Here is a 10476-nt window from a genome sequence, read left to right on the forward strand (position 1 = left end):
AATCTGAGCCTAGCTGTGGTACGACAATGGCGCAGATTCAAGAACACGAGTGATCAGATAATATATATAAAAGGATTTCCACGTGGAATGACAATCTGTCATCTTCCCGTTGCAAAACGGGTCTTTGAGAGTCCATTGTTTATTATACGAGAACAGTGCTCATATCCATTTACAAGATCAAGTTACACTATCAGCAACAAGGGCAGATATCGATAACCCGGAAACTAACTGCAATTGGGGGATCGCAAATGCCACAGGAGTACGATGCTGCTATCGTACTCTTAAAATCACCCATGGTACTGAAGTCAATATGTTTATACCTGTTTGGATATTGAGAAGCTCTCAGCATGTTTTACTAGTAACCACCTATGTTTAAATGTGCAAACACCTGTTTTAATATTCACACGAGACGTGGGTATCTACTACACAGGTAATATCTGTTTTTATTCATTTATCTTTTTTTCTTGTATTTTACCGTTGAATTTTATGTGGTGTATATATACACATAACCGTTTATATACACAAGTCTCTCGTAACTCTTACAGTGAGTGAGTTAAAATTGTCGCATCGGCAATATTTCAGCCATATAGCGACGAGTAACTCTCACAGTGGCTCATGCATAACTATATGATACTACTGTATTCTTATGTTCTTTTACATGTATATATGAGGTGAGACTCAAATATATTATCTGTCAGTGTTGGAACTGCGGTCCTGAAACGTATCAACTGGAGGACGTTTATCACAGACGTAGTGTCATGCACAATTCAACATCATATACACCATTCAATTGGAGGATGTGTAATTACTGCATACCCTTTGAAATTACGTGGACAATAATAATGAATGTAAATAATGTTTCTTGGTTAAAGTAGATTACATTTTACTGCCGTTGTCCATCACCACATACGTGACTGTGACACATTATCATAATCAAGGCATCTTCCCGAGGCAAGGGGGCCGTATTTCCACCCTTGCCGAACTAGGCTGAAATTATGGACTCATAGATTTTGGCTCGACAAAAGAGTCTATGCATAGTCCAATCAAAATTATGAAACGAAAAAGACATCCGGTTCATAAACTATCGTGCAGATTTTGGTCGATTGCAGGATTTGCAAAGCATGTGTACTGTAGCGACATTTTCCATATCTGTTCATGTTTTAACCAATGTGGTCACGTGATGCACTTCGCAGAGTAAGACCCGTTTTATTACAATATAGATCTTGATTAATGATCAGATCGTCTCGACTGGGCGCCGCCATTTTGTTTGAAGCAAATGCAAGTGATATATGAGTCTCGAATCTGATTGGTCAGTAGGAGGGACATAAAAGGGACATAGCTCGTAATAGCCACTGGTGGCGCTACGATCGAGCCCAGAATATCCAGCCAAGTACGACAACGGTGGAAACTATCTTTTTTAGTCAATAACTCCCTTGCCTCGAGAAGATGTAATCAAGGTACCTCCTTTACAACCCTATAATACAGTTGTACTACACCAGAGAGTAAATATTACTTTAAGCAGTTTAGCAATCTCATGCTTATCAAAAATCATAAACGGAAATGTTTTAATGCGAAACATTGTTGACATAAATACAGAGAAGTATTAAACGACGATGACGGGGACTAGCTTATAACATTACTATTGCACAAGGTCTATATGTAGAAGACAAAGTTAATTGTAAATTGTGCAGTCTATAGATGCATTGGAGGATTCACACGCTTCAGGATTCCCTCAACAGAAAGCCTGAAAACCGTGTCCATGGACTCTGTCTCAAACTGCCAGCTGGGCCGTAGTACTTGATGACCTTCACCTTGTGACCTTCCCTCACGTGGCACACTGCAGTTCCTGAACCAGTTGACCAAGCACTTTCAACACGGACACGAGTAGAATAGGCGCTATCTTCACATTTGAGTTCGTATTCCTGTCCAGGGCCACCAGTCACCATCACCTGAACGGTGAACAGGTAAAATCCTAGTGGAAAGAGAAAACCGCAATGCAGAGTAATATTACGTGAAATAAAACACACAGATATTTGAGTAGGGCAATAATTCAGTAGTGTCTGAGTATGGTTATCATCGCTTTGAACAGTATTTCAGTGATATAACGTCATGTCAGATTGATGTATGAGAAAAGCTTGAAGTGATGCAGGGCTATCACCTTGATGAAACCCATGAGCAGGGGTATGGTGCTGCTGACAAACCTAGAAACATAATCAGGGCAAACCGGAAATTCGACCCAACAAGCATGGGTTTCCTCTACGTATGACGGACTCAACTCTTCACCGGAATATCGACACCCTTGACGACTGAGCCATCCATGACCCTCGAGGACAATAACACAGAAATGGGTAAGTTCCCCTGGCTTTACTTTCTCAACCGCTTGTGTGATATGGACAGACATGGTTAGACATTTACAAATTAATACAAGATTGCCAAACTACATAAAACAAGGTCAGAAGAGAATACAGATAATAAAAGGGGTTTCATCACGAAGCTGGGGGGCATTATACACTCTTCAAAAAAAGAAACGTATAGTTAAAAAATAAGCATATTTATTAAGCGGATGTAAAAGTATCTACACAGAATATGCGGGAACACAATCAAATGAAATTGGACACAGTGATCGACAAATGCATTGTCAGCATTAATTCAGTTCAGTCATTGCAATGTGTAGCTACAAGGGGGCGTCATGGTCAGAACCTGGTCACACCACCTCTTAAAGCCGTCACTGCTCGACACCTCCTTGGCACAGATTGCACAAGTCGTCGGATTTTTTCGTGGGAAATTCTTCGCCATTCCTCCTGTAAGGCGTTGGCGAGTTGTGCCAATGTTGGCGGACGCATCGATCAAGTTCGTCCCACAAATGTTCAATCGGGTTGAGATCAGGCGATTTGGACGGCCATGGAAGGACACTGATGTTCTCATTTACAAGGAAATTAACTGTTGCACGTGCTGTGTGGGGCCGAGCGTTGTAATGTTTGAACAGCTCCCTCTGGCGGTCCAAAGTTGGGAAGAGGTGAGGACGCAGAATTTGGTCTATGTATCGGTTTGCTGTAAGATTGACCTGGACAACCACTAACTTTGATCTACCCATGTAGGATATGACACTCCCTCCACCAAATCGGTCCACCTGTCGAACGAAGTTCGGCGCAAAACGTTCATGTCGACGTCGGTATACACGTTGTCTTCAATCCCATCGTTGAAGAAGCAAATGTGAATCATCGCTGAACCAAACGCGTCGCCAGTTCCTGAGATCCCATGCCTGTACTCTGTTGCACCACCCGACACGTCGTTGACGGTGTAGACGTCGCAAAACAGGTCCAACTTTTGGTCGTCTCGCTCGAATTCCCACTTACCTCAGACGAATTCTGATGGTTTGGTCGGAAATTTTTCGCATACCAGGCACCTGCCCTGCAGTGTCCGTTACTCTACCAAATCGATTCCGAAAGTGATGCAACCGGATGTACCGATCCTGAGCAGGGGTGGTCACTCTTGGTCTTCCACTTCTGGGATGATCTTGAGTCGAATTAGTGCGGCTATATCGATCCCATAGTCGAGATATCGTGCTTTGGTGAACGTTGAAGTGTCTTGCAACGGCAGACTGGGACTCCCCTGCTTCCAAACGTCTAATGGCGATATTTCGGTCAGCTGCAGTTAATCTTGGCATTTTTCGATCTCCGTTCACGTCAGAAAATTCGTAATGAACTGATGAATTTTGTACGGTCTTTTATAGTCAGTGTCTCTACTCTTGTTTCCAACACTTTGCACGTGCATGTGCTGAAAACGTTTTCTGAAAGCAATTTCCGTGCATCTTTTGCATTTTTGCTGATAAACGTTTACAAAAAACATTTTGAGATGTGTCAAATCAAACATAACAATTGTCTTCATGACGATTGCTGGGGAAAAAATCTAATTGGAATTCTCAAAACGCCTATGCGTTTCTTTTTTTGAAGAGTGTACATTACAAGGAACCTATTCAAAACCAATGAAGTAAAAACACCCGTTTTGAACATGCAATTACCTAAAAAAAACTCTTTGGAAGAAACAAGCGTTTTTGTAAAGGTTGCACTTGGATAGTTCTATTTCGAAACGAACATTGTTATTGATGTCACTTTTCCCTTTCCTCTAAACATTTGTTCTTGTTGTTAATGACGCAAGTCGCAAGTTATCCCAAACTGTTTTGTTTGTTCATTGTTTAACGCCGCACTCAGCACTATTCAAGCTTTATTACGGCTGTCTGTAAATAATCGAGTTTGAACCGGATAATCCATTGATTGATATGACCATCGATCCAGGCAATTTGGATGCGATGACATGCATCAACCAAGTCACTCGATCCTGTTAGTCGCCTCTTGCAACAAGCATGGGTTGATGGACACATATTCTAACCCAAAATATGAGGGATCATACCAAACTGTCCACCTTTCTGGCTTACAGGAACATTATGAAGTCAAGGGGCATTATACAATAAACCTTTAATGTATATTCAATAACAACGGAATTGCTGATGACTACATTGGATCATAATACGTGCTTCAACTGCAACAATGTTGGACTCAGCAGGGCCCGAAAAATCCACTCGTTCGTTCATATTGACGAGTGGCAGCATGTGCTGGTTGAGAAACGCTCGTCATATCGGACGAGTAAATATATCAATCATATCAATTTATCTGTACTCGTTTTCATCAAAATATGAAAGATAATCTCGAACCTAAAATATGTTATCATAGCCCGTACGTTCTCAGTAATGATAGCGGAGTGCAGACAGACAGGCCACCGGCCCAAAGTACATTGATACAACATGATAAACCACGCATGCGAGAGTAAAATACACACATACAACATTTTTTATGAATGACAAAAAGGTATAAGGTATTCATTAAATTGTAGGCTTTTGCTAAGAACAAACCCATATCATGAAGGTTATCACCCGTTTGCATTATTTGTGTGAATGTTATTAGAGATCGATATTCAGTGTAATATGGCGAGAGGTACTTTCTTTTTATAATGGCATATAAACATCTTATGGTATTCATCTTTAAAATATTTGCAGTTATTGGACACACAGAAATCACAAAATCGTTCATTATGAGAGTGCAACCGTGCCTTCCAAGACCCACATTTAAACGGAAATTATTACATCTAAACTTCGAAATACATATTTTAAAGTAATATGGAATGTCATTTGTTAAATAACGTTCTCATTTGTACTGAACATAGTAATTACATTTCGAAGCTAATTCCATTGAAGAATGCCAGTTGTGTCACAGGTTATCTGACAATCTTTGTTGAAATTACTTTAGGGATAATGTTGTATCGCCGATCTCTTGCTATAACCAGACCAGCCCAAAAACTAAGCTGAACAAAATGTTTTTAATTCATGTAGCATATGTCCCTCTGCCCACCTCATCAAAGGATTCATGGTTAAGAAGGTTTGACGGGGTAATCTGTGAGTCCAGACGAAGACGTTTGCACCAATAGTTAACTGCTCTTGTCATATAGACAGATTGCAGAGGGAGCCTGCCACAATCCCCAAGTACCATATTACAACACTGTCACATATTTTAAAGGCATCGTGAATGATAGGTATCCATTTTTCTTTTGATAGTAGTTGATGCATCTGATTGATTTGTTTGCTTTAGCTGTTACACTACTGAAGGTCTTACTCCACGACAACTTGGGGGTGAAAAACTGTTCCTAAATATTTATTAAAATTCGCAACATTAATTTTTTTCTCCTTATACAATATTTCGTAGCTTTTTTGATATTCCGCCCCGTCGAAATACTCGAGAACATTTATTTTCATCTGCATCTGCAAGGCAGTGTCCGCAACAGACGATACATCACCTGCGTATAATAATGCAAACAAATATGGTATCTCACTTCTAATAAATATGCCTTGACCACCATGTTTTTCCAACATCACTACTGGGTTCTTTTAAAAAGATTATAAAAACAATTAACAGGTGAATTAATCAGGAAGACCACCATCCTTCATTCGAAAATATGATGATAAGTTAGAGTACATCGATGTTAGTAATCGTAGAAAGAGTATGTATTCCCACTCGATTTAAGCTTTCTTAAAAAATGCTGTGCTTCACTCGTTGAAAGCCTTCAAAAATTCAATAAAGATGCAGTAAAATCTCTCCCTTGGTCTATGAGATGTATCTTTAAAACGGGAGAAACATGTTGCTAATAACAAAAATAGACGGCACTCAAATGTCAAAGTGAAAAGGAAGGATTTTGTGAAGGAAATGGCTGATATAAGTTGGCCCCTTAATATTTCACATGAGGAATTTGTCATTCCCTCTATCAATCGTTCTTTTGTCACCTTTGACAAACACATAAATAATTCTGTATGGCGTTACGGTTTGTGGAACAATAGGTTCACGGAGTGGAAGTGATGAGTACAGTGGAAGGGCTGTGGGTCGGGGTACGTACCGGATACAGGGGCAGTGAATTCACCAGTGTCCGGGTTGTACGCTCCTCCGATGTTCTCGTCAACTTGGTCAAACACTATGGTGCCTTTTAACGTAAATGCTGCGTCCTGTGTCAGTGAAGTTACGAAGTGCACTGTTCCTGTTAAAGACAACTACATCATTACTTCAACACATATCAACAACAGCATTACTTCAACACATATCAACAAACAATAATGTGTTAGATTCCACTTTGGGAGGACTCTCCCACGCAAATAGCTATGTGGCTGAGATGATAGTGCCCATAACACATAAAAAAATTAAAAAGCGACAGAAAATCCAAATATTGAAATCAAATTTCGCACTGCACCTCTCTTATAGGCATTAAAAGTGTTAAACAAACAAGAATCTATGTGGTAGTTTTCAAATTATAGGCCACCCCAAATAATGTCCTGGGATGGACTGACGGGTGGAATTCCTTGGTATAACTATTAAAATTAAATTTAAAGGAGCATCACCAGGTGAATTGAGGAGCGGTTCACAATGTAAAAACAGTACCAAACTACTCTTGTGCCACACGCTGGACGACACGAGTCCCAACTTTATCTGCTCTCACAGCCAAATACATAATCGTTTTCTAAACGTGAATAGTCTCTACTCCAGGAAGAATAAAAGGGGGAAGTTCAAGCAATAAATTGAGCGAGACAAACAAACTCATGTGCACACATGTTGTCTGTGGGGAGCAATATCTTGTATGGCCACCATTAGCGGCCAACACTGCCATCGTCGTCCCATGAAAGCAATCAGATACCGACTCTTGGCCTGGGAAATGTTCACCCACTCTGCCTGCAGTGCTTGTGCCAACTGTCGGATGTTCTGTGGTTGTCGTTGTCGCTGTCGTTGATCCAGTGCAACCCATAAATGTTCGAGTGGGTTCAATCTGGTCCATGGCCGGACCTGAATGTTGTGAGTCTTGCCTTGTGAGTCTTGCCTTTTTGTCAGTCTTGCCTTGTGAGGTCGGGCGTTGTCTTGTTGGAAAACGACGTTCGCTTGTTGTATAATGGGATGGACGAGTGGCCGAAGAGTGTCATCCGTGTAACGTTGTGTCGTTAAAGTTCCCTAATCTTACACCAAGTCTTCTCTACCAGTGTAGGAGATGGCCGCCCACATCATTACACTACCACCACCAAATCTGTCCACTTCCTGTTTGCAGTTTCCAGAATAACGTTGCCCGCGACGCATGTAAACACAACGTCTACGATCCGTACAGCAAAGCATAAGACGTGACTCGTCACTAAACCAAACTTGTCTCCATAGCAGTTGTGACCATTCTCTGTGACCTTGACACCATTGACGTCGCAGCCGACGACGCAGGTCCGTCAAAATGACATCTCGAACTGGTCGTCCAGCGCGAAGACCTTCAACGCGTAAACCGTTACTCACTGTATGGGCTGGTATCCTCCGCAATCCTGGTATTGCTATTGTTGTTGAGGTGGCTGTGTTTGTATGAATATGCCCTGTGCTCTAGTAGTAATCGACGTGGTCGACCGGATCTGGATAGGTCACGTGTTGCCCCGTGTGTTTGATAACGGTTCCACAGTATTGAAATGATGCTTGGTGCTATGTGAAAAACATCTGGCTACAGCTGAACATGATTCTCCTACTTGCAGTCGGCATTGTTGCTTTGGGCTATCGTCAGTCGTGGCATGTTTTCGCTGTTCACTTGCTGTAAGATTGTGATGACATGCACGTGCACGTGTTGTGTTTCGGCGCGAGGCTCGCACGTAGTTGTGTTTTTGCGATTTTTTCATCTTTTTCTAACAAATTTCTGCAGTACCTCATTCTTTCCACACAAATCAATCCCAATCCATGCAGAAATGACCCTTTCACTTTGGGCATTAAATTCGATTTTCAGATATAAAAAATATTTTATTGATATCACAAATTCAGTTTTAGATATCTTAAAATTATTCATTGATTTTAAGAATTCGATTTAATGATATCATTAATTTTTTTTTTTTTTTATATCAATAATTCGATGTTTTGGTTGCGGACAAGAAGCGTGGGGAGGTTTTTTAAGAAGTCACCAACCCAAATAAATATGCCAAATTTAGCTTTATGCGTGATAAGCGTGACAGACAATATTGTAAGCATGTAATTATCTATTGCGGTATGACTTCAAAGGAAAATCATTTTTTTCATGAACCTCGTGATTCATTGATATCACAAATTCGATTTTGTACGTCAATAATACATTTCGAATTTGTGATATCTGAATGTAGCGACATCAAAAATAAAACTGTGATATCACAATTCATTTTTTATATCAATAATTGGATTTAGTAAAAATTCAAAACACATCGGTCTAACTGACATTTCAAAAGGATAAAATGATAAAATAGAGAATATATAGTATAACGGTGCCGCATAGCCTTTCTACATGGACAGACATAACGGGCCGATCTCTATTTTGAGAGAGACAATGCTCGCTGAACGATACATCTACTCACCACTAAACTGTCCGGCCTCAGATGCACCGAGTATGGAACAGCCCTTCCCGATGTCCATCAGTCTGCCAGAAACTAGCGACTTCCGATCGGTCGGTTTTCCCGCCTCGGGATCAGGTTTGACGCCGCGACTGCTCCGATTCCTGCGCATGTGTTTCACTTCCGCATGCAAACTAGACTTGTCGGGTGCAGCAGTTGTGATGGACAATTCCACTGCATCTTTAGTCGATTTCCTGTTTGTCAGCCGGTCCGATTGAGCCTTCCTTCTCCCCACACCTTTTCCCCGTGCAGGCATGCTCTATTGTCGATTATTATCCTTGTATTTTGGCGACGAACAGTTTCACAGAGAGAGATCACCCCGTTTATCCCGGTCGTAAGCGCACGAGATCTTGTCCACAACAGAGGCACAGCTCCAGAAGATTTATCGACTAGTAATAATCTCTGGGTTTCTTAGATATGCCTTATTAATAGGGACTGCTTTGATTTGAAGTACCAGCAGTTACTCTTCAGTACAGATTGTATCACGACATTAATGAATATTTATTTTGTAATCATCGATTACCTTCACACTTAGTTGTCGCATCTACCGCACGATTCACTTGTTTCGTTATTGACAATGCGCCTTGGATGGTAGTGTCTAAAGGGACGCTACTCTTCACTACTGTTTGAGTCGTATGGTAGAGCTCACGCATGAAAACTGAAAGGGATTTCTGTGTACGATTTATAAATATTATTTTACAGACAAAAAATACCGGGTAAATTCAATGGTCCGGAAACTAAGCCAAGAATTATGCCACAATGAGCGAGATGGATATGTAGTTCCTTTTCTGATCAATCTCTTCAAATTATAATTTTCGCTTTGAAACATGACGTTAAAAACAATAATGTTAGGTTCATAGCTTTTGTACATATCAAAATATTTTGTTGGTGTAACTACATAAACTATAGCGGTACATATGCATACTGTACTAATATAATGTATCTATGCCTCTGTTCAGAACGTTTTGGAGCAACTTCGTGTAATAGCCTGAGAGTATAAACTTTGGATTTAGAGTGAGTGAGTGAATATGGTTTTACGCCGCTTTTAGCAGCAGTCCAGCAATATCACGGCGGGGGACACCAGAAATGGGCTTCACACATTGTACCCATGTCGGGAATCGAACCCGGGTCTGCGGCGTGACGAGCGAACGCTTTAACCACTAGGCTACCCGACCGCCCCTTGGATTTAGAAGCTGTTACTGTTATCGAACCTGTGTCAGTTTGTATAGGCCCCCTCATAACTAATACGCCAAGATTCGGAGATAAGTCGGAGAAATACGATTTTTACTTCACGCTGATTGAGTGACTCAACTCCATCGGGCTATTGTTAGCGAAGAGGTCCTAAAACAGATAACTACATTGTCGCGAAGAAAGGAATAACCTCATTCATTGTTTTTGACGTTACAGAATATTTTTGTTGAGTCTCCGAAGTACATCAATGACCGAGCTGAAGTTATGGGATCAACAAACCCTCTTACAAGACCTCGGGACAGAATCACTAATAATAATCG

The 10476-nt window shown here is 40.9% G+C and overlaps 1 protein-coding gene across 1 annotated transcript; it reads right to left on the reverse strand.

Annotated features, from left to right (window-relative positions):
* Window positions 1-1551: 1551 nt before the first annotated feature.
* Window positions 1552-9552, reverse strand: LOC124128697 (multimerin-2-like). The gene is made up of 3 exons (XM_046492139.2): window positions 8930-9552; window positions 6442-6579; window positions 1552-1972 (listed from the first exon to the last, which is right to left on the reverse strand). The coding sequence occupies exons 1-3, from the start codon at window positions 9219-9221 to the stop codon at window positions 1722-1724; spliced, it is 681 nt and encodes a 226-aa protein (XP_046348095.1). The 5' UTR covers window positions 9222-9552; the 3' UTR covers window positions 1552-1721.
* Between the last annotated feature and the right edge of the window lie 924 nt (window positions 9553-10476).

The sequence above is a fragment of the Haliotis rufescens genome, unplaced genomic scaffold (assembly GCF_023055435.1).
Source record: "Haliotis rufescens isolate VD_foot unplaced genomic scaffold, xgHalRufe1.0.p SCAF_4, whole genome shotgun sequence".
NCBI lineage: Eukaryota > Metazoa > Mollusca > Gastropoda > Lepetellida > Haliotidae > Haliotis > Haliotis rufescens.